We start from the raw sequence: 27,336 nt of genomic DNA, 5'->3' as shown, positions 1-27,336 counted from the left end.
GAGGGGGTGGAAGGCGGCTCTCGCCGCACATGCAGCCCCCGCCGCGCACCCGCCGCCCGCGCCCCGCCTCGCGCCCTGCCCGCCCGGTGCCAGCAGCCGGCTCCGCTCGCCGCCGCCGCCGGTCGGGGCTCCGCGCTGCTGCCGGGGCTGCGATCCGCTCCGTACCGGGGCGCCGGGGCTCCGCTCCGCTCCCTGCCCGCCTGCCGGGGCTGCGATCTGCTCCGTGCCCGGCTGCCGAGACTGAGATCCGCTCCGTGCGCAGCTGCCGGGGCTCCGCTCCGCTCAGCTCCGTGCCGGGGCGCCGGGGCTCCGCTCCGCTCCGTGCCCGGCTGCGGGGGCTGCGCTCCGCTCCGCGCCGGGGCCGCGCCGCCGGGTGCCGCGCAGGATGCCGCGGGAGGCCGAGCGCCCGGCGCGGGGGAGCCGCCGCGGCCGCCGCCCCAGGTAAGAGCCGGCGCGGGCGGGGGCTCGGGGGGCGGCGGGGCGGGCACGGCGGGGGAGCCCAACTTCTCCGTCCCTCGCCGCGCCGCAAACTTTGCCGGCGCTCGGCGGGGCTGCGGCGGGCGCTCCCCGCGGGTGAGCGCGGGCTCGGCCCTGTCCCGCCGCCCGGCCCCGGGGTCGCCGCCGCCTCGGGCCGTGCAGCCCCGCGCCCCGGGGTGCCCCGGTCTTCTCGGTGTCGGCGGGCGAAGCCAGAGGTTTGATGCCTTCGGCGCGGCCCCGCCAGCGGCGGTTCCGAGCACACCCTCCAATTAAAGCAGTCCAGTGCTTAAGGAGCTGCAGCTCGGTTTTTAACCGGTGGTATCTTAAAACATCCTCTTCGGCTCCTTCCTACCCAAGAGCCATCTCCCCATTTCTCTCACTCAGACCAGAGCCGTCGTGCTCATTCCGTGCCCATTCTGCACGGGCTTTGCTTGGGGCGCGTGTGGATGTGTGGTTGCGATGCCTGAGGAACCCAGCGGGAGCCCTTAGAGCCGGCCGGGTAACATCTCTCCTCACAGAGCCACATTTTTTCTAACAACAAACTAAAAATAACTGTTCTAAAACTAGCAGTTTCCTCATTTAAAATGTGGTTCCCAACTGGCTGTGCACAGGCCTTCTGGGAGCGAGAGCTGCAGCCGCATCTGCTCCCTGGCGTGCCCTGGCCCAGTGCTGCCACACCAGGTGCCTCTCACCGGTCATCCGGGGAAACCCACCCCGTGGCATTTGGGCTCCTGCGGGCACTGGCAGTGAGTCTGGGAATGGAGGGATGCGGTTGATGCCTCTGTTCATTTTTATTTGATTTCTGATAGTTTTAACATCCCGCACAGTCTGGGGAAATCTGCCCTGTCTTCTCATCTAACCTCATTTTATGCGTGAACAAGACTAGTTACAGGGGTGATGGTGCAGACAGCAGCAAGGAGGGGCAGGCTCAGGAGTTCACACATAACTTCATAAGACAGTGCAGTGCACCTCAGGGAAGCCTTTGGACCTGAGAGGACTATGAAGGATGGGTGGCTCCACCAGAGCTCTGGTTTTCCAGAGCTTGCTTGCATGGCCTGGGGAAATAAACGGGGGGCTGTGCCTGTCTGTTTCTGCTCCTAGGTTGGTACTGCGCTGTTAAAATGCCATGAATTGTAACATAGTCTTGCATACCACTAAGGAAATCTCAGCTCGTGACTGTTTCTTTGGGACCTGTTTCTATCTCTTCAGAGTGCCCAATGCACAGAGCATGGCTGAAGCCTGCAGCCAGTGTACTCATAGATTCCATGCCCAGCTCGAAACCCGGGCTTTGCCAGGTTTTCCTTTTGAGGCTGGTGAATGCTCCCCACCTCTGTCAAGAGCACTGGGTAAGGAGTATTTGCAGCAAACAATTATCAGGGTTGGAGATCATTGTCCTGGTACATCAGTTTTCAAATGCTGAAATAAACTGTTTCTCTGGCTTTGAGTCTGAAACAGTTTCTCTGTGCTGGTGCTGTGTTTGTTTGTGTTCAAGGCCAAAAGGTGGTTGTGCTGCTCATTGATGAATTCCCTGAAATGTTGACAGTACCCTGAGAGTAGCACAGGGAAGAGCCTGCTGAAATCTGAATAAGCTGGCCCAGATTCTGTGCTGACTTTTGTCTCACGTATGTCTCTGCTCCAGTGAGGTGAGGGTCAGATCAAGTCAGGTTTGGTCTCTGTATGAAATGCCGGTTGCTGAATAATACAGCACTGAAATTGGTGGGCTTATAAGAGAAAAAGTATGTGCTGTTTCATAGGTAAAAAACCCAGCTTTGTTCCTGCCTGAAAAAAAAATGCCCTTTGCTTTTTGGTGCATTGACACTTTATAGTATGATATGGTGATTTCAAACCTATGACAGAGAAGTGGCTATTGGAACAAGGTCAGTTTTAAAACTCCTTTTCAAAAGAAGCTAGCAGGCCTCCAGAAAAAAAAAAACCAAGAAAGAAAAGGTTGTCTTTGGATTAAAAATAACAGTTAAAATCCTATTCTTCCTAACTCCATACCAAAAATTATGATATTTTCATGATTTAAATGCAATGTCACGTTTGAAAAATTCATAGTTCTTTTTTGTGTGTAAGGGTTCTGAGAAAAGGGTCACAGTTTACTGTTTGTTGTTTATATTGTCTGGTCAGCTTTTGGGGGGTTTTTGCACATTAAAATAATATTGAGCTAGGAAGGGGTTTTTTGTAGCAAATTTTACTTTTGTGCTAATGATGACTATCCCAATAACAGTAAAATTTGGCTGCAAATATTGCAGAGGTAATGCTTGTTTATTTGAAACCCCTTTTTCAACCCATGGACTTTATTTCATTAGAAGGATTAGATTGTTCATGAAAGCTTTGAAACAAAACTGGACTTCAGGTGGGATTTAATCTGCCATTCTTCCTTTAAAGTACAATTACATATTTTTTCAAATAATTTGGTTTTATATTTTAAAAGTCAAGAAAAACAGATTGAAAAAGAAATGGCATGGTGAGACTTGGGTTCTTCCGACATCATGTTGCTAAAGTGTTTGTGTGTGAGGATACAGCCATGTATGAATTTGTGTCATTATCTTTTAACCATGTGGTTATGCAACTGTGTTTGGGTTTACAAGCAATGACACTTCTCTGCAGATAAGTCCATACATATCCTGAGGCACGGGCCATTTTGAGTGATCTGCTTTCTTGAAAAATTACATGTAAAGATGAGGTGGGTGTGAATCCCAGCCAGATTGCTTGCCCGAGGTGGTAGGTGGACACGGTGTACAGCTCCTTGCTGTTCTCAGGATCTCTTTTGTCTTTACCACCAGTTTATCCCATAGTGTTTCTTTGTGGAAGGGGTGCCTGATGGGGAGGGATGTCACCAGCTTTGCCTCAGACCGTTTGTTGCTCTGGGAGTGTCCTGCCCTGTGCCCTTGATACCTGTATGCTCTCTGCTCTGTGGTGAGCAGGGTCCCCTGTGTCACCTTGTGCCCATGGGTCTGTGTGTGGCTGCCCTGGGCTGCAGGTGAGGGCACAGAACTCTGTCCTTCCATTAGGCTACTTCAGCATTCACAAGGCTCACGCCTGCATATCCCTGTGAGCTGTGTCACTTGTGAAGTCCCCATTCTACCCCAGCAGAAAAGCCAAGTCCTTGTGGCTGGATTTGGGTGGCAAATTGCTGCAGAATTAGAGTGGGGCTGGACTTAGACTCACCCGTGCACCTGGCATAGGCTGGGTGTCCACTCCCTGCTCAGCTCTGTGGGACCTGCAGTTGTGCAGGTTTGTGGGTTAGTTTCTGCTCTGGAAAGCTGTGGAGGGCTCAGGCGTGGGGCTCTCTGTTCCTGCCAGCAGCCACTGCAGAGACCCATCCTCCCAGTTAGTTCACATTTTGTTTTTCATTTAGTCATCACTTTCTATTATTTGCAAAGTCCATAAAAGGAATACAGCACATTAGAGTAATTTTCAATTTTATCCTTTGCAACAACTCTGCTTTCAGAGACTAGTCCAGACTTTACTTTAGCCTGGCTCTGTATCTCTTTCATTTTTCTTTCTTTTCACTGTCCTTTGTGCTGTGGCAGGAAGAAGGGAGTTCTGTGTTATCCTGTTGGGGAAGGATTGTTGGACGTTGTTCTGCAGTACAATGTCTGGGCAGCAAAAGTGGATCTGTCTCCAGTGGTGTCTGCCTTTCCTTGTCCCACAAGGCTGATCAGGACACCTGCAGAGGGTCTAGGTTCTTTTCTGACAGAAGCTGTGGGTCTTCTTGGTGATGCCTCAGATCCTCTTGCAGTGTGGTTGGAATTCTTGCAAATGGATGTCTCAGCTCTTTGACAGCATTACAGCACCTTCTCTTTTTTCCTTTGAAAGCCTGTGGGACACTGGGTCTCAGCAGGTGGCAGCTGGCAGCCAGGTGTGGGGCTCACAGCAGCCTCACTCAGAGCTCCCTTAGCTGTTGATGTTTCCTGGTGCACATACAGCAAACAGGGATACAGGACTCTGCTGGGAGGTGGGAGCACAAGAAGAGACTATTCACAGCATGTGGGTTGTCTGGAAGTGCCTGTGCCTTGGTGACTGGGCACAGATTTTGTCTTCAAACGCTGAGCTTCTCAGTGCTATCTCGGCTGCTTCCACACTGTGCTGACCCAGTCTTTTCTGGCTGCCCCTGCCCAGCGTGGGGAGTGTGCTGGTGGTGAGGGCACACACCAGTGTCACCTGAGGGTAGCTCTCCCCAGAGGTCCCAGAAGGCATTTTTGAGTAAAAGGTGAGGGACAGACCCTGCTAAGCTGAGGCCCCTGCATTTTTCTTCTTGAGAGCAGGTGTAGTTGTGCCCTTGGGCATAGGAGAGGCAGCCAACCCAAAGCTGGTCCATCTGTGTTCCAGCCCAAAGCTGGTCCATCTGCTCCAGCCCAAGGGCTGGGTTTGACTGCATCATTCATTGCTGCTACACCTACAAGCTGAAAATCAAGGTACTTTTCAGAAAGTGTCTCCTTTCTGCTGAGTGCCCCATCTCAGGATAGCTCACTGAACACGAGGGAAGGTTGCAATACTCATTGAACCTAATGACATTTTTTCAGGAAAGGGCTGCACTTCTGCATTCCCAGTCCTGCCCTGTTGCTCTTGTCTGGGAAATCTGCACTTGCCTCCTCTCTGGCTGCTGTGCCCTGTTCTGCTGTCCTGCTTTTACTTACTTCCTTGCCCCTCACTCTGGCTCTGGCAGTGCCATCCATGAGCCTGGGAAAAAAAAAACCCAACAGAACTCATTCAGTTTTGACTGTACTCAGTGCTACACTTCCTAATTTCAGATCTCTTGTGACAGAGCCATGCCTTAGCTCTGCCACACGCTGCAGGACTGATGCTCTGGGCTAAGTGCCTGTTAACACTGCTATCACACTGTTGTGGGCAGGGTCTGCTCCCCAGACAAAGTAACCTTGCTTGTCTCACACTGTCATTGCTGTCATGTGTGCTGAATTTGGCCCTGCCAGGCTGATGGTGGAAGCTGTGGCTCTGATGGAGGTGATGCTGGGCCTGGTGCTAGTCAGCAGTAGCCACGGATCTGTGACTGCTCTGTAGGAGCACGTAGTGAGGTGCTTGCCAAGCAGAGCTGGGAGCATCCTGGCTGTTTAGGGCAGTGGTGTGTCACTGCATGGGGCAAAGGGGTCCTATACTTTGGTTATGGCAGTTCTGTGAGCTTTGCTGATTGGGAAGTCCTTCAGGGAATCATGAAAACAGAACTGTTTGTCCATTACCCTTTTGCAGATACCTCCTGCCCCTCTTTGTTGCTCCTCTCTGATACAGTACTTGAGGAAACACCAAGGGGAAGGAAACATGGGCTTGCTCCTCTTTGCTTGCTGACACTGCCTCACTCACCATTGCCTCTTCAGGTGAGGTTTTGCTAATCTCTTCCCAATTGACTGTAGCCAGTGGTATTAACAAGTGCAAGTGGCTTGAGGCCCTCAACTCACCTGAAGCTGCTGATGGCCAGAAGCTTTCCGCAGCCAATGATGGGATGTGAAGGGAGTCGCCATAGAAACATCTTTGGCAATAAATGGAGCCTTGAAAGCTCTGAATGCCTTTTGGCAGGAGCCTACTTGTGAATGTGGGTTCAGGTAGTGGTGTGCACCCTGCAGACCAGGGATGTGAGTGAGGCATTTGGAAACAGCAGCGGCAGGAACAAGCACAGGATCTGAACACTGCTTTGGTAAGCTGGCACTTCCCGGAGTTTTTGATGGCAAAATGGAGTCAGAGCTGGAGGGTGTGATGCAGTCCCGATATTGGCCCTGGTAGGAGGGAGCTCATTCCCACAGATGAACTGTGTCCAGTTCTGTGCAGCCATCAGCCTATCTCGGATGCTGCAGCCACACGCTTGGGGCAGCCTTGTCCCTAGTGCTGTGCATGGGTGCAGCCTCTGCAGGTGACACCCATCTGTCCCTTCCTTGAGCACTGCTGCCCTTCCCTGCGCTCTGCCACTTGACAGCTGTGTGCAGGTAGACCCCAGCCTAGGAAGGGCCCTGTGCCCACCTGAGAGGTGTTGGAGCTGGATACCCTGGGGCTTGTGTCCCCTTGGCCCTGGCCTGGGTCTGCCCCATTGGTGCCCCTCTGCTGCCTTCCTGGGCAGGGTCTGCATGTCCCTCACTGGCTGTTTGCTTACAGGTCACAGGCTGACCAGAGAGCCTGATCACCTTTATGGCAGCCTGTAGGGCACGTGCATCCTCTGGCTCTGAGGTCCCATTGTTGGCCAGAGTCAGGGAGGACAGATAAAGGTTTGGCTGGTACAGAGAAACCATCCTGGTCTGGCCATCCAAGGAGAGAAGAGCAGTGGAAGCCCTGGGCCAGGCTCTTCTTCTGGCAGCATGCTGCTCTGGAATGGCTGTTCCCCTGTGCCAGACAGTAACTTGTGTGTGCCTGTGGATGCTGCACTCCTCTCTCCAGTCCTGCTTCCTTGTGTCTGTGTCTGTCACACTGGGATTATCTCCCTCTGTTCCTACTGCAGCTGCTTCCCGGAATCCCAAATCCCCAAAATGCTGTTTCTCCAATAATCCTTGTCATTAAAAGTGGCTCCTAAGCTCTGAGAACCTCCTCCTGTCCTCATCACCCCCTCTAGAGAGAAGCAGTTTGAGATGTGCACATACTAACACTGAGCAAGTCATTTTGTTAATGTGGGACCGGACACGTTCCCCTCTACCCCCCCGTACCAAACTTTGGCATTACCCTTGGATCTTTTTGTATTTTCCTTATTCAGTGTTTTTAGCTGTGTGAGAATGTGCTTTCTTCCCTGTTTTTACAGCCCAAACTAGGCATGTGGCTGTTCCTGACAGCCTTGTGCCTGTGTGGGAGAGGGAATTGTTCCCCCTGCCACTGGAGTCTGGAAGGTCGAGGACAGACAGGTGAGGGAGGGGCTTGCTTTGAGAGCTGGACTTCACCAGCTTTCTGAGCTTGGCTGCCTTCCCACTTATGAAATACAGCTAAACCTTTTGATGGCAGGTAGGAATAGCTGAGCATCAGCAGAGTCCTTAAGAAATTACATCCCTGCTTAAACTTTTAAAAGTCAGCTGAACACTCGTTTGCTACAGCCCTCCCGGGCTGTTTCCCAGTGGCATGGTATTTTTTGCAAAACAACTCCTGCTGCAGTAACACTGTCCCAGTGCAGGCACCCCCGCACTGGGCATCCTCAGCTGTGCCGCAGAGATGGGAATTCTTCCCACGGCAGTTCTCGGATATTGTGGCAGTGCGAGGTCAGCCGTGCCCAGGGCAGGGGTCCGGCTGCTCCTGGGTGCCGGAGGGGACGGAGGACGGGCGGGGGGCTCCTCGTCGGGCCGGTGCCGGCAGAGGGAGCCATCCTTCCTCCTTTCATATGCACAGCCCGCCGTGCCAATTAACCAATTAATCTGAAAGGTGCCGTGAGAGGTGAGCTGAGAATCGGGATACTCCACTGGGCAATCGCTCTGCTCGTCTCGCTGTGGCTGAGGAGTGACTGTGTCTTTCCCCAATCCATCTTCTTTGCTTTGTTGCCCAGGTTCATCTCTCAGGTGAGCCCTTGGGCGGGTTTGATTTGGCCCAGCTTCTCGTGGCCATGCCAGACGGGAACAGCCTCCATGGCAGGTATGGCAAAGGTTGATGCCAGTGCCTTGGCCAGCTGGGTGTGTGGACAGTGGGCAAGCCCCAGGTGTGCAAAGGACTGGGGCTGCAACTGGGACTCCCCATGGACCATGGCATGAGTGACCAGGGACTGTGGCTGACCCTGCAGGGGTAGACATGGCCTTGCTTTGCCTTGCCCGGGACTTGGCAATGGATTAGCAAAGGCAGATGAGCTTTTGAGCTGGAGCTGTGAAGTCCTGCCTAGAGGACTGACTTGTGCTGACAGATGATGCTGCTCCCTTCCTTGGTACCACAAAGTGAGCGAGGTATGAAGTGAAATGCAAGCACTGAGCCTTCCCCAACTGGAGTGGCCGCCACAGGTGAGCATATATAGATTTTTGTCTGAAAAAGCTGTTTACATTTTTCTACAATGGGAGACGTGTGTCTGGCTGGGAAGGATGCTGGAACCATCAGCAGAGGCTTTAATTGGTTTTGCACCTAGAGTGCTAATGTATTTTAGTGGATTATATGGGAAGTGGGGTGGTGCTTGGCTGCTCCAGAATTGGAGATGTGAGCTCACATCACAAGACTCAGGCTCAAAGCGTTGTGCAAGGAGAATGGCAGCTTCTCATTCTGCCACGGCTGCTGCTTTCTGGTTAATGCATTTGGAAGGGTTCAGTCTGATTTCCTCAGCTCTGGCTCTGAACATGGCCTATACTGGTGCTGCCAAGTGTTTTGGGTCTGTTGTGGGATAACCTTGGTAAGCAGCTAAGCCCTACACAGCTAATTGCTCACTCCCTCATTCCCAAGTGGGGCATGGAAAGAGGAAAGAAAGAGAAAAAACCAAGAAAATGTGTGGGTTGAGATAAAAATGGTTTAATAAGTGGAAGTGGAAGAAGAGAGAAAGAAAACAAGAGATGTAAAGGCAAACACTCCCTGTCTTCTGTGGGTAAACTGATGCCCAGGCAATTCCTGAGCTGAACCCATCTGATATCCCCCTCTTCCTCTTTATTGCTGAGCACGACATTAGATGTGACAGGGTAGCTTTGCAGTTGGTCTGGGTCATCCACTCCCAAATTCTTGTGCATCCCCAGCCTACTTACTGGGGGGCATAGTGAGAAGCAGAGAAGCTTTTGACACTACAAACACCACTGGGCACTAATGTAACTAAAATATTGTTCTGTTACTGGTTTTGTTTTGGTCACAAATCTAAAACTCAGCACCATATAAGCTCTTGCAAAGCAGATTAACTCCCTCCCAGCCATACCCAGTACAGTACAGTTAAACACCTTTTAGTGCTCACTCTGAGGGAGATGCCTGGCAAAGAGCTCTTGTCAGACCTGGCCAGCAGGAGATGGGGCCTAAGTCCTGGGGATCTAATGGCCAAGGCACACTCAGGGTGTCCAGGGCAGAGGCATGGCACTGCCTGGGGTGCTGCCAGGCATCAAGTGTGTTGAGAGAAGGTAGAGAGGCAGTGGAGTGCTGGAAAACAAGCCTTGGGAAGCAGGGCTACATGTCAGCCGTGAGCTGCTTGCTCAGCTGGTGTGAATTAGTCTCAGTCCTTCAGAGTGCTGGAGCTGGCAGGAAAGGGTCTGACCTATGACTGTTCAGGGCTGCTGCTCAGTGTCTCCCTTCACTTCCTGGCCACAGGCTCCAGTCAAGCTTGGTGCTTCCAGGGAGGCATTTTGCAAACCTTAGGCTGTCCCAGAAGGAGAAAATCCTGCAGCTGAGCCTGTGTTGCTTATAGTAAGCACTGTCACGGTTGTGAAAAGCTGCTGTGAAATAGAAACGAGAGGGAGGGACTGTGAAGCACCAGGCTGGAAGGCCTTTTCTTTAAACTGCAGCTGAGCTGGGCTTAGGCAGAGGTAGGACACAGTGTCTGGTCCTGGTTTCCAGAAGGCAGCACATGCATTTCCCTTGTGAGCGATCAAAGGCTGGGACTGAGACTCATCTCTATCTTCTTTATATCTAGTCCATCACTGTGCTATCTGGTGCTTCCCAAGTATATATAGAAATAGTGATGACAGTTTTTCTTTGTCCTCTTCTAGCCAATGCGTGGAGTCTTTGATAACATTTTATGTTTTGTATGTTTTTGTGTGTGAGGTCTGTCTGTGCCTATGTGTCCCAAGTTGAGAAAAGCTGTTTCATGAGTGCATGCTCTTGGTGTCCCCCAGCATGGGGGACCAAGGACTGCACAGATGCAGTGCTTGTGTCTGGCTCGGTCCTGCACCTCTCAAATGTTTATCAGCCCTGCTCAGGGAAGCTGTGTGTTATTCTGTTTTGGAATCACAGTGACTGCGTGTTCAAGGTGTGAGTTTTGGTTTCACATCACTGTGAGGTCTGATGGGAGAGGTGAGGGACAAGACATGTACAACTCAGAGGCCAAGGAGAGCTGGAATGGCTTCTTGGCTGGACACTGCTTGGCTTTGGATGCCCAAACTCTCTCTGAGGCAGCTGCTAGCCCAGCAGCCTGAGAAGGGTGGTGATTTGGAGAGGAGGACACAAAGGAATTCATTTTTCTGCACTGCAGTCCTCCTGGTTGACTCAGTCCAATGTCCATCTGGAGCAATGGGGGCCTCAGTGTGGCAGCACACAGGGGGTGCATGTGCAATTTGGGATTTCAGCACTTTTGCAAGTGGCTGCATGGATTGGGGGTGGTGGGCTCTGCACTGGGGACTTGGGGTTGTGTGAGTGGTCCTAATGTAAATGTCATCAAATGAGCTAAAAAGGAGTGTAGAGTGGGAGAAGTGAAGCAGCCCAGAGGAAAGAGGAAGTGAAAGTGAGGGAGCAAGTGTCTGCAGTGTAGTGACAGAAAAGGATACAAAGGGTCAAGATGTGTGAGGGTGACAAAGCTAGAGAAAGCCATCAGGAAAGTGGCACTGTATCTGTACATGTTCTCCCACTTTCACATGTGGAACTGCTTTGGGAAGAGTGGAGGGTGCTCAGAGCCAGTGCTTCAGTTTTTTAGGTTGTGAGAATCTTTCACAGTCAGAGTGGCTGTTGGACTGGATGGAGAAGGTTGGGTCAGAGGAGTCCTGCACATGCTCTGGGGTGGTTTTGGGGAGACCCCATCCTGAAGCAGAGCCAGGCTGCCAGCCTGGGTGGGCAGGAGGACTCGGAGCTGCAAATGGCTGCACCTCCTGTGTGAGTGTCTGTGCCCTCTCCTGCATGCTCACACTCTCACGTGTTCCAGCACAATCCTGCTTGCTCACGTGTACATGTATCTCCTTGGCTCTATTCTTTCACATGCACTTTGTCCATTTGCTTTTCTGTCCTCCCTGTTGCTACTGTAATCTCTCTCTTTCTTTCTCCCTTTGTTCCCTGGGCTGCTTTGCTGCCTCTTGCTACACCATGTCCCTCTTTATTCCTTTTGATAATAATAACATTAGAACCTACATACAAGGCCCCAAGGTCCCTGCTTTGTGCAGATACGTGAGGAAAGACCCTTCAAAGCCTGTGTGCTGAGTTGAGAAGATTTTCATAGTCTCACTATTGCCAGGAGTGTCAGAAGCAAAGGGCTTGATTGTGAAATAAGGCCTGTGCAGAACCTCACGCTGTGTGCTCTGTCCATCCAGCAATGTCAGAAGTGAAGACGCTGGCCTTGTTTGATGGAGTTTTACACCAAAGCCCTGTACCCCTGCGCCTGATGGAGGAACTGGACGATTAATCTCCCTTTATCAGTTGTGCTGAGCAGAGTGGTTGTTCCCAGGGCTCCCAGTCTGTCCTTTCCTCATTGTGCCATTGGTTTGGTAGTGACATTAAAGTGAATCTACTTGCAGATTCTGTTCCAGTCTGCTGTGTTCACGTGCTTCAAGCTTTCAGAAATGTTCTCCCTTTCAACTGCAATTTGCACATTTGGCCTCTGCTGAGAGGTGATGCTTCAATGGGATGCTGAAGTCTGGTGGTTGGAAAGCAGTGTTTCTAGTGATACACTAAGCTGTCTTGCTTTGCATATGTGATACCCACTATATTTCCTGTGCTTGAAGGCCCTGTGTGGCTGCTGGATGCTGGTTCACAGTCTGCAAATACAGCACTGTGTGGGTGGTGGAGGGGGAATCAGATTTTTTTCTTCACTTGACAAAGTGGTCAGAGTTTCTTGCAGAGGGAAGGCTGGTACTGTAGCTGGCTTGCAGAATCATATCCAGAGACTGAGTGACTTGCTGTAAGGATGTGGCTTTCCTGTGCTAGTCCATCACGATTCAGACCCTAAACAGCAAAGGGTTCTGAAATCAGGAGACACATTTAACACTTTTTGTCCCTCTTAAAGTCCTCCAAGGAATGTACATCCTGTCTGTAGTGGTCTCTTTCAGCCTTGTTCAGCCACACTCCAGTTTTCTGATGCTTCCACTTTAGCTCTCTCATAGGTGAAACCGTCTGTTATTTATGCCTGTGTCCTGAATCTCCTTGCTGAGAGCTGGATTTGGGAAAAGAGCAAGCAGTAAAATCAAAAGCCATCACCTGTTCCTATGGTTTGCTGCTCTTTGCAGCCCTTTGAGTTTTTATACAGCAAATGTCTGTTGCAAAGTCTGTCCCTGAAAACAGCAGCAGGCTGTTTTGGGATATTTGCTTCCCCTGTGATTTCTCTTTGGGCAGCATGACCTGTAGGCAGGGTTCTGACTCAAGAGCAGTAGAAGGAGATGGGGGTGGGCTGTGTGGCAGCAGGACCCTGTGTTCTTGTGTCTGCAGTAAAGAGCAGAGGGGCTGTAACACCCATGTCAGCCTTTTCCTGGGCACCACGGGCCACTGTGGAGCCTTTTTGCTAGCACTCACACTGGTCACTTTGTTGGAACTGGTTGTCAACAGGATCATCTTCTTTCTTTCTTTGGGCAAAGTGCCACAGAGAGCCTGAGCACTTTTTCCCTGGAGAAATTTGGTCTCTTTTCTGAGCCACAGACCTGGGGGATGATGTCATTTGCAGATGCAGCAGGGTTGGGACCTCTGGGTCCTGCACATGAAGAATTTTGGCAATTCAGCCTGAGAACACCTGTGTTGTGTGTCAGTGCTGGCAGCAGAAAGTAAAGCCAGGGGCTCCCAGAGCAGGTGGCCAAGGTCCCTCTTGATGAGATGTCTAGCCCTGTCCCAGGCTACCACCCTGGGAGAGGGGAGTGGGTGGTAGCTGTTGCTGCCCTTAGGTCTGCCCCTGGTTGCTGTGCACATGCCTGCAGTGCTCAGGAGAGTCCCTGATAGCTGAAGGTGGAGGAAGAAGAGAATGATTTCTCCCTGGGCAAGTCATGCTAGTGAAAAATAAACTGGATCTGGCCAGGGGGAATTTTTGAACAGCACCTGTAAGTACTGTTGGGGCTGCTCTGTGGTGGCTGCCTTTCCAAGGGTGTGTGTCACTTTGGACTCATCCTTAAGCTGTTTGGAATGTGGAGAATGGCATCATTCTGCTTATGGGGGGAGTGTGAAAGGTGTGATGTTGGCAGAACAGGGAAAGTTGGTGTCTGTCCAGTATAAGGCACTTCAGACAGGACAGAAATGGAACAGGACCTCCTCACCTGTTGTAGCATTTACGGGTGTGTGTTGGAAGATCCAGGATCTGCCCTCCCACAAGGGGAGGCAGAAGGACCAGACCAGAGAAAGACAGTGGGACTGGTGTGTCTCTCTAAACTGTCCCATCACTCCTGGTCTGCAAACTCTCCTCCTCTTGCTAGTTAGTATTAGTATTCCGTTTGTGGAACGGGCGATGCAATTAACACAAAGGTACAGTCATTCATTCTGACTGGAGGACTCATGGGATCAGATGTACTGGGGATAGGAAGCGGAGGCTTTCTGCTGGGAAAGAATGTCACAGCACAGCGGACACAGAAATGAAAAGCTATTAATAATGATCCCGGAACTTCACTTCCATCAGCTGTTTATTTAAAGGTGCTCCATATTCAAAGCCTCCTGATTTATGTGGGCAATAACACTCACAGTCCTGGGATCACTTTTTTAAGCAAGGCTAATGGGGTGAAACCATCATACTGCGACAGTAGAGATCAAGCTGGGAAAATGATACTGGAGAGAAAAATAAACTATTGCCTAGATAATCCCTGAGCTACGCTGGGCTGGGAGCTGGTGTGAGCTCCCTGCTCTTCCAGCATTTATTAAGGCTTTTACTTCCTTTTTTTCTTGGTCTTTGTGAGCAGAATTTAGCGGGCATGGAAGGATATGAAAATTTGATTCTACCAGACAGGTTGCTAAAATACTTCTTCATTTGCATGCAAGTGACCTGGGACGGGTGGTCTCTCTGTGCTTCTCTCCAGAGCTCCCATCCTGATTTGGTCCATTCCCAAAGGACTAATTCCTCTGGGGAAAGCGGTCTCTGCTCTCTGCTGTGTGGGTTTTGCCTGCAAAGTGAAGGCACAGGAGTGACTGGAGTGACAGAAGTGGGATGTTTCAGTCTGTGGCACAGAGCGGAGGAAGGGCTGCCCTGCTCTGGGGGAGTCTGGTTTCTGTGAGGATTCTCTATATGGAGCTGTTTGCCCTGGCAGGGAGGGCTTCTTGGTGGGGCCCAATTTGGACCACTGATCTGGCATGTGAATTTGGCAGAAGCTCATAGTGATTATCTTGTCATGCAGTTAAACCCCAACAGGAGGCTGGGCTCAGGGCAGGAGGAGCATGAGAGTGGTGCAGGTTTCTTCTGACTGTGCAAGTGACCCATGGGGAGAGAGAAGCTGATTTCAGCAGCTCCTTCTGGACATGGGGCAGTGTGCAGGAGTGCCAGATGCTGGCCATCAGAGGATATGTGGCTTGTGGCGTCTGCAGAGCAGTGAGTAGCTTTGGCAAAGCTTGGATGTTTTTCCTGGGGAGGTGAAATAACCCCGATGCTGCTGGGCAGCAGTTTGAGTTGCTCTGGGCAGCAACTGACTCCTGGGACCTGACTCTAAGCACTGCTCATTGTCAGGAGCTGGTAGTGGTGATGTGATTAGCAGAATGAAGCAAATGATTCCAAATAAATAATGCATCAATCATTAATGGTTGAATGCAAAATTTAGCCTGTTGCTGTTGTCTGCAAGTCACTTACAAGGAGGTCAGTCTTTTAGTCTGGAGAAGGCTGTTATCTGCAGCTCGTGGGCAAATGCTCTGCTGTGAGGATTCCTTGCATATCTGCTCTAGTGTGGCCCAGCAAGAGGCTCTGGTCCCTCCTGGTTGTCCTTTGTGAGGGTGAGGTGGGCTTTGCTTTGAATAAGTGTCTACCAGGGTGAGCATCCAGAGGCTCCTGTGGGGCTGTGATGCTCCTGTGCTCATTCTCAAGAACACCTGCCCACTTGTGACCTGTTTCTGCTCCACGTGCAGCCTCAGGGACCCAGGGAGGGACACAGCAGAGCTCCTATCACCTGGGCAGCCCTGGTGGGTGTGCAGGGGGCCACTCCTTGCTGTGCTTCTCTTGGGGACATTGATTTTCAAACAGACTTGGCCAAAATGCACTACCTGTGTTGGAGACTCAGCTGACAGGGGTTTCTGCCAGCTGTGGTGGAGTGTTCTGCACAGTGCTGCGCCTTAGCAAAGCGTGTTTGCTTCCTTTTTGGGGGATGAGGCTCTGTAACATTCTGCTTCAGGTTCCTAAATTCCTGTGTTAGCCAGATTCCTTTTTTCTTCCTGGTGCATAGGTATTCCTGGAGAGCAGGCAAGTTTGGAGCATCTTCTTCCAAACCAGAAAAGCCTGTGTATAGGCAGGGCAGTATTGGATTTTAGCAGGATATTGCAGAAATAATTTTCTTACCCATTATACTATCTTGTTTCTAATTTTTATTTAATGAGCTCCTCTGAAAAAAAGAAAATCGTTGTAACAGTTTTCTTAAGTGTGAGAGATCAGGTTGAAATTGGCATTAAAGAGACTAATTACACTCATTCTTCCACCTTTCTAACAGCTGTTTATTGCTGCAGGCTTATCCTGAGGTGCTGAGGAAGCCACTTAGCTTGGGCCAAAGGCACCTGAAGAGGTATCTGAAACAGCAAATTGGTGCCTGCTTCTAGTCTGGGCTGTGCACAACCAGATCATCTTCTTACACTGCAGAAAAGTACTGTGAAAACTGCAGGTGCAGCCCCCTCAGGTCTTATCCTGGCTTTTTGCTGCTCTCTTGTCCTCCCTCACAAACTTGCTGCTTCTTGTGGAGGATCCTGTGGGGGACTGGTCTTAGTCACAAAATGATAGTGTGCTGCCAGGGGAAGGGACTTCCTCAGTCTCTCGCATTCTGTAAAGAGGGGTTGCAGATCTCCTGTCATGAAGACTGAGGGATTTCCAAGGACAAAATTGCTAAGAGGATTAAGATGTATGGGGAAGAAGAGTGAGCAGCAGCAATAGACCTTCCTGAAAGTGATGTGTGCCTGCCATAGTATTTATTTCACCAGAGGACTGAGTCTGAACGTGACCTTGAACCTTGAGAAGCATATTGAAGGAGGTTTCTTTGAACCTTTCTGACTCAGTATAATACCCACTTGTTATTCTATGTAGGAATTTGGGGAGACTTTCACAAGAGGTGGAAAGTTGCAGGCAGAGCTATGAACATCTTCAATTTTCCATTTAATCACACAATATTGAATGATAAATAATTCATGCATCTGCCAAACATTGGCTTAAAAGGACCCAATTCCCTCCACATTTGTCAAAGTGGAAGAATTCCATTTTGGGCTTTTTTATTTTACTTTTTCCTTTAATTCCTATCCAAAGGGCCCATTGTCTGGGCCATAAGCTTTGATTCCAGTATCCTGTTTTGAGGTCATGCCTTTCCTTTCTTGTCACTTCTGCTGGTGTTCAGGCCCCAAAGAAGTGGCAGCAGGAGGCAAGGTGGGGAGTGACAGTGGTCTCTGTGTGTCCTTGGGCTGTGCCACAAGCTCTGGCAATGGAGGCTAGTGAGGGTTCTCTGCCCCACTGCTCAAGAGCACTTCTGGCTCCTCAGGAGGTGCTGGGGCATAAAAGATGTGTCTCTTTTGGGAATGCCACTTCTGACTCTCTGCAGGGTGTTTGTAAGGGAATGACTTTCAGATGCAGCTCTCTTTCCAGATTCTAAAATTAAAGACTTGCTCTGAGCTCTGGAGGTTTCTCACCACAGCAGGAAGAGCTATGTCCATCCCAGCAGTTGTGACAGAGATGCTGTGATGGCTGCTTCCACCTCCTCTCAGCAATTGTTTTTAAAGACGAATTAAAAGTATTGTATTCACGTAGACAAGGCATGAAAATTCCATATTTGGAAAAGAATTGCTGCAGAGCGAGACCGTTATGGCTGTAAAACTCTCTTCCCTAGGGCAAATGTTGAGATTTTCTTTGCAATTAAAATTTCTTTGAAACTTGGACTGGAGAAGATTTGGAGAAAAAAAAGAAAACCTTCCTAAACTTCGAAAATACTTCTTTCCAAACAATGCTTGTGTGAGAGCTTTAACAAATACTGTTCCTCCCAGTGTGTCTGGGAGAAAGTGACTGAACATGAAAGTCAAAGGTTGTGAATAGCTCCTGCTCTGGCAGTTGTCTCATTCTTCTATTATAATTTCTTTAGGCAGCATCAAAGGGGACAATAATTAAACTTAAAGCAACTTAAAAAGAAGGAAGAAGATACATGTTTAGTCATACAGTCCTGAGCATTGTGTAGGTACACATTCCTCTGGAAAAACAACTTTTCTCAACTATGTGCAAGTTTATCTGAGAAGGAAGGCAGGTGAAGGAGTTCCTTGCTGGGAGAATAGTTCCAAGGAAGCAGAAAGAGGAAATCCAAAGCTTTACCTCAAGAATAAGCATGACTAAACTTTTACTACGGATAATGGCTTTTCTGCCCTGTTGTCAAAGCTGAGGCTAGGGTGACATCAGTGAGAGAACTTGATTTTATCATTGGCTGCCTGTCTTCTGTGCTATGTATCAGGGCTGAAGAGTTGCTGAAAGGCAGATTGATACCAAACATTGCCTTGCACAGTCTGAACCTGCACCTGGGATATGTTCATCCCATAAGTGGTTACATGACCCTTACACTATATAAGTAAAGATAAAAGTAATTTAAATATCTTATTTCAAAAGCCTCTACAGTTTTGAATCCCTTGGCTACTGATCTCTGGCATTTGTACACACTGAGATGCTATGTGCCATCCAGGTTAATATTTCTACCCATCTCACTTGATTGGCAAAATTTGTTGGTGTTCTGGAAGGGACATTGAGTTAGGGCATGCCTTCTGCAAGATCCATTTCAGTAGAGGGTGAAACAGGGGGTTCAGAACTTGTAGTGGCAAAAACATCTCTAGCTTCCAGTTGCTCTCTGTGGCACCAGTTTTCTAATACTTTGTCCAGCTTTATCTGAACATTGAACCTTGAGAGCCACTTATGGGATCTGCTGTGGAATGGCAACTTGCAGTGCAGCAGCTATGATCGTCATCTGTCTTGATGGTAGTGGGCATCCCACACCTTTGCTTTCAGCAGTGTTGCCATCCCTTACAGAAGTAATGATGTGTGTTCAGGTATTCCAGTCAAGGACACTGGTGTGTGGGAGCTGCAGCAGTGCAGAACAAGTTGGAGCTGCAGCCAGGTTGTGTTCTTGGTCCCTGGTGTTTTAAAACTAAAGAGGGCTCAGTGTCCTCACCATTCCATTGTCCAGCCCAAAGGGGTAACCCTGGCATGCCTCTGGGATGCTAGAGAGGAGCTGTGGGAAGTTGTGGGGATACAGGTGGGTGCTTGGCCAAGGTGCAGTGGTCCAGGCTTGGTGTAGTCCTGATGTGCATTGTCAAGAGACAGTACGTGGGACGTTGGAGGTTTGATTGTGATACGCCTGCCTGGCTTGGAGTTGACAGTATTTTATGTCTGGCAAGATTGCCTCATCTCTTGTCTCTAGATTTTGAGGAGAAGTTTATAAAAGGGGAAAAAAAAAAAAAAAGGTATCTTTGCCTCATCTTGTCTTACAATATCCAGTAGAGGAAGTGAGCTCCAGAGAGCCTGAGTTCATGTCTTAGCCCTAGGCCTGGAGATTATGAACCATCTTAAAGCTTTGCAGCAGCCTTGCCATGCTTGTATTACCTCCGTACAACAGATATGGGGAGTGTGCTCCAGCCAGCCTGTTCCTTTTCCCAGGAAAGGGAGCATTTAGCGGATTTGAATCCTTTTTAACTGGAGCAGACGTAGTTACAGCCCCTGTGCTGCACTGTAGGCAGTGCTGGAGAAGAATTACTGTTGGAGTAATTTCAGGCTTTTTCCTGCCCCATCTCCCATCAAGGGCTGTGTGAGGCTGAGCTCTTGTTCTGCCCGCGCTCTCAGATGTGAAGCAGGTGGGCTCCCCATGGATGCAGACTGAGCTGGCACTAATTTGATCCCCAGAGCTGCTCTTGTGCCTGCTTGTGGCCTCAGCTGTTCCCTTAAGGTGACACATCTGGCACAAATGGTACTGGAGCCAGTGCACATCCTCTGAGCTCTCAGGTAAAGGTACAGTGTGGTCAGAAAGGGCTTGGCAGGGAATGGAGGGGGCTGGTTGGTGCTGGAAGTCGGCCTCACTCCTTGGAAAGGGTTTCCAGATAGGTTTGCATGTTTTGGGAACAAGCTGGTGTGAAGCTTGTGCTGCTCTTGTCGCTCTAACTGTGGGGCATGTATGGCTGCTTGCTGGGAGTCTGCAGGAGCTTTTGTCCATCTGACTTCTGCCCTGAGTCATCTCTAAAGATACTGTAGTCCTGCCTGTTGGAAACAGCACTGCAAACCTTTGACAAAGCTGTGACTGTGCTCTGTGTGCATCTCCAGCCTGCCTCTTGTATCTCCACATGCTCTTCTCTGCAGCCTCCATGTGAGGTGACTGTGGTCAGTGCCAAAGCCTGCAGAACAATGCTGGACCTGTGTGGCTTCCTTGTGACTGTGGTCAGAGATAGCCATTCCAAACCAACATGACAGACCTTAGAATGCAGGCACACTGCAGCTCTTCTCCAGCCCCTTTTGTCCCTGCATGATCTGCCCTTGGGAGAGCACATTGTAATGAGCAGCTCTCTGGCAGCATGAGAGTCCACAAGCTCCCAGTTTTCAGCCATGAGTTTGGGATTCTGCATGCAAGTGCTGGCAGCCACTGCTGTCCCCTCCCCGAGGACTGTCCCTGCTGTGCTGCTGTCTGCTCCTTCCTTGGCTTTGCTGGATAGCAGGGCTGGAGCCGGGTAAGGGACACTACCAGTTTGAAGTCATTCTGTAGCCAGCTAATCCAGCAGCAAGAGGACTATGGGCATCAGGACTGAGTGATTGTCTCTGACCAGTGACCCTCCTACTGCAACCTTCATTTCCTTGTGTCCTCTGGGGTGTGGAAGTGCCGTGGAACAGCAGAAAAAAAGCCCAGGCTTTAAGGAGCTCCTGTCTTGTGCTTGGTATTCATGATGTGACTCTGCATTCTAGAGGGTGGCACAAAAATGACTTGCTCCTGCCTTGCTCCTCAGCAGCTTTTGTAGCATCCTTGTGACCATTCTGAACAGCTGGAGCAGTCCTGATGCTTGTGCTGATAGCTGATGCCTCTCTGCCAGGAGGAGTGAGGAGCCAAGACAGGACATCCAAGCTCACATTTGCTGAGACTGCAGGCTGAGGTCGAGGAGGGAGGGCTCTCCTTCCCCTCATTTGCATCTTCTGGTAGCTGGTGGGAAATTCTGCATTTTCTGCCAATTATTAGGGCTTGTCTCAGAGGAACAGTACCGGTGTACCAACCCTTCCAGTAGAGCTATGGGCATGGCAGCACTGCATGAGGTCCTGGGGTGCTCCCTGGCCTCTGAGTGGGATAACCCTGCCTGGGCTCCTGGGTCACCACTGCCCTGGTCCTGTCACATTGGGTGGTAATGTAGGACTGTGGTGTACTGGGCAGTGCTATGCTGGTGTGCTGTTTCCTGCTCATGTCTTCCCCCTCCCCCTGCCTACTCTCTCCTGCATCAGCCTGCATTTGTAAAATGAAATAAATATTGACATGGACGGGATGCTATTCAATTTGTCCTGATCACTGGGCTGCGGTGAGTTCTGACAGAGCACAGTGTAAAACATAAGCTCAGGATGTAATTTCTACTGTCAACATGATGTACAGTATAGCTGTGCCAAATGCACACCAACAAACTGCACAAGCTCTTGAGGGGAGGGGAGGGGGGAGTTGTGCTGATAATTAGGAAGCAGGGATGGCAGAACAGCAGGACAGGGGACATCACCCTGGGCCTGAGGTGATGTGAAGGTCTGGTGGCTCACCTCTGCATGTAAACCTGCCTGGTGTGGTGAGTGCTGGGCAGGCTGCCATGTGGGTGCATGTGTACTGCTGTGGGCTGGGCTGGCTGCAGCAGCAGCTCCCACTGCTTATTTATGGCCCTGCTGCTCACATGTGGCAGAGAGAAGTGGCACTTCCAGCTGTTTTTTATTGAAAAGTTTTCAATAACACAGGGAAATAAATATTGTGCTCATCCTGATGCCTAGGCACAGGACTTTCTGAGGTGCTTTGATTCCTGCAAGGGCACAAGCAGGACTTGAGGCTCTTGGGTTCTCAGCCTCTGAAGAGGTCTGTGATGTGACAGGTGGAAAGAAGGGTGTGCACAACGAGGAGAGATGTGACCCTGAAGCTGTCACAGAAGAGACACAGGCTGAGAATTTGCCACTGGAGAAGAAGGATCTGGTTTGTGGCAATGAGCCTGGTTGCAGATGTGTGTCTGGGTCAGTGTTTTGTAGTGCAGGGGACTGGAAGTCACCACAGGTTCTGTAGGTGGTTTGATGTCTGGGACCTGGTTGAGGCAACTTGGGTTACAGCACCTGCATTGCTGCTCACAGGAAGAGCATTCAAACCGCTCAGCTGAGAGTATCTGAACTTTGGATATGTGAGACAGCCACCAGCAAACCATATTAGCTCAGATGATAAATCTGTTAAATATAAAAAACCAGCATAATAGCTAAGACTATACATAAGGTTGTGTTTCCCACAGCAACGCAGCCCAGCCCATGGGTGCTCAGCAGGACTCTCCTCTCCCTGGCAGAATCTGCTCTGTGGAGTGCTCAGATGCAACAGGGCTGAACAAGTTGCCTTGGGAACTGTGGGCCAGCTTGTCTGCCAGCCAGGGAGCAGCTCTGCTCAAGTGGAGCTCGCCCACTGCAGCATCTTCTGCCCTCACTTCCTCTTTTCTGCCTTGCCTTAGCGTGTGCATTTAAACAGTTATTTTTACTGGTGTATTGATACTGTTTGGGATTGTGCTGCTTCCATTTATGTGCTCTAACTCTAGTCAGTCTGACAGAGCAGGCTCAGTGTCCATTTCTGAACAAGGAGCACTGCCATTCCTGTGTGCACAGGGCTGTCTGCACTGTGTTGCTGGGATAGTTGTGTTGTGGAGGAAATAAGCTGCCACTAAGATGTGAAATGGTTTAATGGGGGGAATGAAGGTAGCTCCTGCTGCCATCACAGAGCCAGTGTTAGTGCTTTCTGCCAGCTGTGTGCCCTGAGTGCTGCGTGCTAGAGGCAGTGGGAATGTGCTGCTTTCATGTGCCAGCTCAGTCAGGGGCCCTGGATGCTGGTGTTAGCTGTGGTGCCAGGACTTGCTCCATTGGACTGGCTTTCTTTCAGCCTCCCCATGTGTTCAGAAGGTCTTCAGTGTTGCAGAACTCCTCCCTGGCACTGGTAGTGCTGCCTTGTCAGGCTTCTGGCAGGGCTTTATAAATAAGTGTGGATGCTCCTGGATGGGAAGGAGAGGATGCTGGGTGGGCAGAGTGGGAGACTTCAGCAGGTGGTGGCTGTTTCTCCCCAAGGCTCTGCTGACATAGTTGTCCTGAGAACACATGCAAATCAAGTCTTTGTTAAATTCTTTTTTTGGCACTTGAGTTTACTGTGTACAACTCATTTGTACTCAGACTTTGGATGTAACTGGAGGTGTTGCCTGCAAAAGTGCTGCAGAGTGGCAGGGCAGAGATGCTGGATAAGGTGTTCTTCCCACACCTACTGTTTGCCCTTCGTGCTGACCTGAAGCTCTTGCTCTGGCACAGCTTTTGCTGTTCAGTTTATTGACATCTCTCACTGTCTGGGTAACTACTCCAAAATACCCACAGATTTCCTAGGTGTGAGAATGTGGAGAGGTGCTGTTTGTGGAAGTGGTGTACTATGTGTCGTATTTATCTTCTGTGTACCCACGTAAGCATGATAAAGCACGTTTGCACATGTGCTGTTCTTGTGAGTGTCTTGCTCTGGAGGCTGCTCTGGGTCAGGCAGCCTTGACTCCATTCCCCCTGAGCAGGGACCCTGATCCCTGATTTGATCAATGAAGTTACTTAACCTTATGGGTGGGAAGAGATGGCTCAGTCTGTCACCCCCTTACATGTCATGTTGTTCCCCTAAGTCTCCAGTGTTAAATACTCTGGTGTTTGATAGGGAACCTCACCAGCTGTGCAGCTGTGCTTTGGGAGCAGGGGCAGGAAGCATTTCTGTGTGGGGAAGCCCAGCTGCAGGACAGAGTTGTGGCATTGCCAACAACCTCACCTGGCTGGTGTGGAAATGTCTTCATACCAAATGGGCTGGCAGGAAGGAGGGCTGGGGAGCAATGTTAGTGCTTCTGTACCATGATTGTTGACATAAAAATACACTGGAGACCCTGTCTTCCTTGGAGCATGAAGTGCACAGGGCTGGCACATGTGACAGCTGATGTGCATATGTGAGTGGAATATAGCATGTGTACATGGGGAGCAAATGTGTGTGTGCCTAAATGAGGCACAAATAGACAAAGGAGGCCAGTGTGTATGAGTGATCTCAGCTGTGTATGGGGTGGGATGTGTGTGAGCCCTTCTGGTGAATAGATTTGTGTGACACACGACTTGTGAACCATGAACAGACAGTGTAGAACGATGCCTTGCGGTTCTTAGGGAAGTGCTTGTCCAGACAAGTGAATGCAAAAATGACAGTGCAGCAGACATTCCCTGCTTGGGAAATGGTCCCACTGGTGGAGACACGCAGGGGAATGGCAAGTGAGGGAAAGAACTGGAGAAATGTGTGGGAGCTGTCCTTCCTCTGAACAGCTGGGGCGGTTTAGATTCATGCAAAGGTCTGTGCAAAGCACAGTCCAGTTCCCTTTTTATGGGGAGTCTAGTCCAGGATCATTTCCCTTTCCATTCACCCTCTATCCCCCTCCTATTTAGAGTAACAGCTGACAGGAGATGGATTCTGCAGACTGGTGCATGTTTCATGAGTAGATCAGGCTGTGGCTGGTACCGCAGAACTCTGGTGGAAGCTCAAGGTGTTGGTGCAGGGAGAGATGGATGCTGCATCCCCATCTCCTAATCAGGCCTCTTCTCCCCAGTGCGCACTGGACTCTGTACCCTTGGCTAAAGGTCTCATGTCTCAGCTCTTAATGCCTTGAGGGTGGCTTGAAGCTTACACCAGAGCTCTTTTTCAAACTGTTACCTTTAGAGTCAGCCAGGTGGTGAATTCTTGAACAGATGCTTTTCTCCTGCCCATGGCTGTCTTAGAGGTGAGATGACAGAAAGATTCTGCAGGGAAGGCTGCAGGAGTGTCTGCACAGGCTGCACCTCCCATGCTCAGGGGCTGGCACCTCCCAGCATGAGCCTTGTCTGCCTGTGCAGGACTGCTGTGGTCTGGTCCTGTGCAGGCATTGGCAGCTGTGCAGTGCCAGAGGTGCTGCTACACATCTCCTGACAGTGTGGGCACCAATGACCCCCTCCAGCCACAGACCTCACTCCCCTCAGCAGCCAGGACCATGTGGTGAGGGGCTGCCCTTGTCAGCAGGGTCTTTGGTCTCAGAGTCCCTGTTGGAGCAGATGTCTGCAGTGCTGAGAGCTCTGCAGCCCTCCCTACTGTGTTCCTGCTCTGGCAGGACCTGCGGGGCTTGGCCCTTCTGTGGAGCACCTGGGGCAGGGCAGGGTGGGAGACATTTACCAAGGCTGCAGGAGCAGCACAGGGGGACATTGGGCCCTGTTTCCACACCAGCTCTGACACCTTGGCCTTTTCCAGGCTCCTGGAGATGCTGCTGACTGCCCTGCACCTCTCTGCGTGAACCAGCAGAGAATGGAAGTGACCAGAACCAGCTGGGCAAAGGACTCTTCACTGGGCACTGGGATGTCATCCCTCTGAAGATGGGAGTTACAAATAGCCTTGTGAACTGCACATGTGGCACAGGCACCTGCACTGCCAGACTCCTCGCACTGTAGTCCAAGGCTGCCACAGGACAGGCAGACCTTGGCCACAGCAGCTCATCTTCTGTTAATTCCTCTGTGAAAACATCCGTGGAAAAGCTTTCCTTCTCCTCCTGTGCCTGCTGGTGGCGGCTGCCTGTGCCCCGTGCACTGCTGTGGTGTTCCCTGCCTGCCAGCGGGGTGGGCAGCAGGCTGTGCATCACCCCCTTCCCCAGTGAGACCAGCAGCAGCCGAGCACAGAGCCGTGCAGCTCTGTCCCTGGGGACAAATGCCAGCTGCCAGACTCTTCTCTGGAGACCCAGGAGCAGCCTGCGAGGCATCAGCACTGACTGCTCCCACGCCAGCAGCGGGCAGTCCGGGACGCCTCTTGTCAGAGATGTGACTCGTGCTGGGACAGGAGTTCTCCAGCTGCAGGGCACGGCATGCAGCAGGGATGGGGATGCTCTGCACTGACCGGGCAGCCTCCTGCTGCTAGCGTGGACTTTACTCCTACTGTTTCCTAAAGGATGCTAGCTGCCCGTCCAAAAGCTCCTGCTCATGCAGCCTCCTAGAGTGCCATGGCGAAGGGTCTGCAGGGCTTCTCGTGGACCATGCTGCTGCTGTTCTGTGCCATCCAGGAGCTGGGGTCCTGGGCCATGCACACAGCAGTGGAGGGCCCTGGCCTTGGCCAGCCTGGGGATCCTGCACTGCTGGCCGGTGGGCGAGTGAAGCGTGGCTGGGTCTGGAATCAGTTCTTTGTGGTGGAGGAGTACACGGGCACGGAGCCACTGTACGTGGGGAAGGTAAGCTAACCTGATGTCTCCATGGGGCTGACAGAGCCAGGGGGAGAGTGGGCATGCTGGCAATGATGAGCACAGAAAGGGCTCATGTGAAGGTTGATCACAGGCTAGAGAAATATTCTGTGGGCTGCGAAGGCAGGAGCCTGGTCCCTGCTGGGGGGTGGTGAGGTTAATATGCTCCCACAGTTGAGGACAGGACACACAAGAATTTACAACTGTCTTCCTACAATCATGTACTGTGTTCTTGTGATGTCTGGGGGTGGGTGCAAGAAGCCCTGTCTCTGTGGGAGCTGTTGCCAGGTGACAGTGCCTTGCTGGGCAGGACTGGGTCTGTAGGTGGGAGCTCACCACACATCCCTGGTGTGTGCGACCTCCTGGGAAGGCTGGACACGGACCTCTGCTCCCTCCACTCCTGGTGTCCTGAGGCTGAAGGAGCGTTTCTCCTTGAGTTTACTGGGCTTTATCCTTTTCTGGGAGCTGTGGAGAAGCTGCTGTCCCACGTGTTGGGAAGATATGTTACTTGTATATGGGTGAAGGCAGTGCTAGCTGTTGGGACCAGTCAGAGGAGCACACTACAATTCAGCTAAGCTGGAGGCTTGGGCTCACCCTGAAGGAAAGTGCCCAAGAGCTTGTACAGCAGGGCTGTCTGATGGCCTCAGCCGTCTGGGCATGAGTCTGGAGGAGCTTGAAAATGGGTTTGTTGGCTGGGGGCCAGCAGGGATTTCAGCGGTGATTTGTGTCCGTTTCAGCAGACACTCAAAGCCGCGCTCCTCCGCCGCCCTCGGAGCAGGCACAGCTAATTCATGGTTCCCCTGGGAGCAGTGGAGGCACCGGGCCCTGTCACAGGCCTGGCAATGCCTTGGCTCCAAATGAACCGAAACCTACAACTCACCCATTTTACAGCCCCTTTCCACATCACCCACCACATCACCTGCCTGGCTCAGAACAGCCAGCCTGCACTGAGATCACTGCCTGTGGATCCCCAGGGCTGAAAGCCAACAGGGCCACGCTTCTGCTGGGGCTGGGAGAGGATGGAGTGCTTGCCCAGGATGCTGTTGGTCCCCAGCAGTGTGCCAGCTCTCCTAGCATAGTCTGTGGGTCTGAAGCCTTCCTGCACTGGGGGACCCTGCAGAGTAGCTGGAGCTTGCCCTCTGTGGATGCCTCTCACACACCTACATGTGCTTTCTGAAGGGCCGATACCATTTCCATAAAATCTGGGTTCTCTAGCTAATCCTTCTTCTGAACTGTAATTTCCCCTGAGGCTGCTGTCAGTTTGATGTGGATTTCTTTGGGTTTTTTAAATAGAATTATGGGGTCAGCACTAGTTACAAACTTCTGCATGTGGACAGATCTATTTTAGATAGAGGAGAGGATTAAAGGGAAAAAAGCAGATTTAATTAAGTTGCTAATATTTAAAGAAAATTGATGAACTCGGGCTTTATGAGTTGGAGCAAACAGAGTGCGCCTTTATTA

At 51.0% G+C, this 27,336-nt stretch overlaps 1 protein-coding gene across 6 annotated transcripts in view; it reads left to right on the top strand.

Moving 5' to 3' along the window:
* The first annotated feature begins 341 nt into the window (after positions 1-341).
* The window catches only part of CDH22 (cadherin 22), a 77,349-nt gene continuing 50,354 nt past the window's right edge, over positions 342-27,336 (top strand). The window contains exons 1-3 of one of the 6 annotated variants that reach the window (XM_085079601.1): positions 7,841-7,961; positions 8,180-8,390; positions 24,903-25,866. In XM_085079601.1, the coding sequence (XP_084935727.1) occupies positions 25,642-25,866 (225 nt within the window). In that variant the 5' untranslated portion in view covers positions 7,841-7,961; positions 8,180-8,390; positions 24,903-25,641. Of the gene's footprint in view, positions 442-6,020; positions 6,134-7,839; positions 7,962-8,162; positions 8,391-24,902; positions 25,867-27,336 lie in introns of those variants that run through there. The other 5 variants (XM_085079604.1, XM_085079603.1, XM_085079600.1 and 2 more) reach the window with 5 other exon arrangements.

Source organism: Lichenostomus cassidix, chromosome 20 (genome assembly GCF_008360975.1).
Source record: "Lichenostomus cassidix isolate B80296 chromosome 20, HeHo_3.0, whole genome shotgun sequence".
Classification (NCBI taxonomy): Eukaryota; Metazoa; Chordata; class Aves; order Passeriformes; family Meliphagidae; genus Lichenostomus; species Lichenostomus cassidix.
Note: the sequence above shows the minus strand (reverse complement) of the source record. Positions and strands in the feature narration are given on the sequence as shown.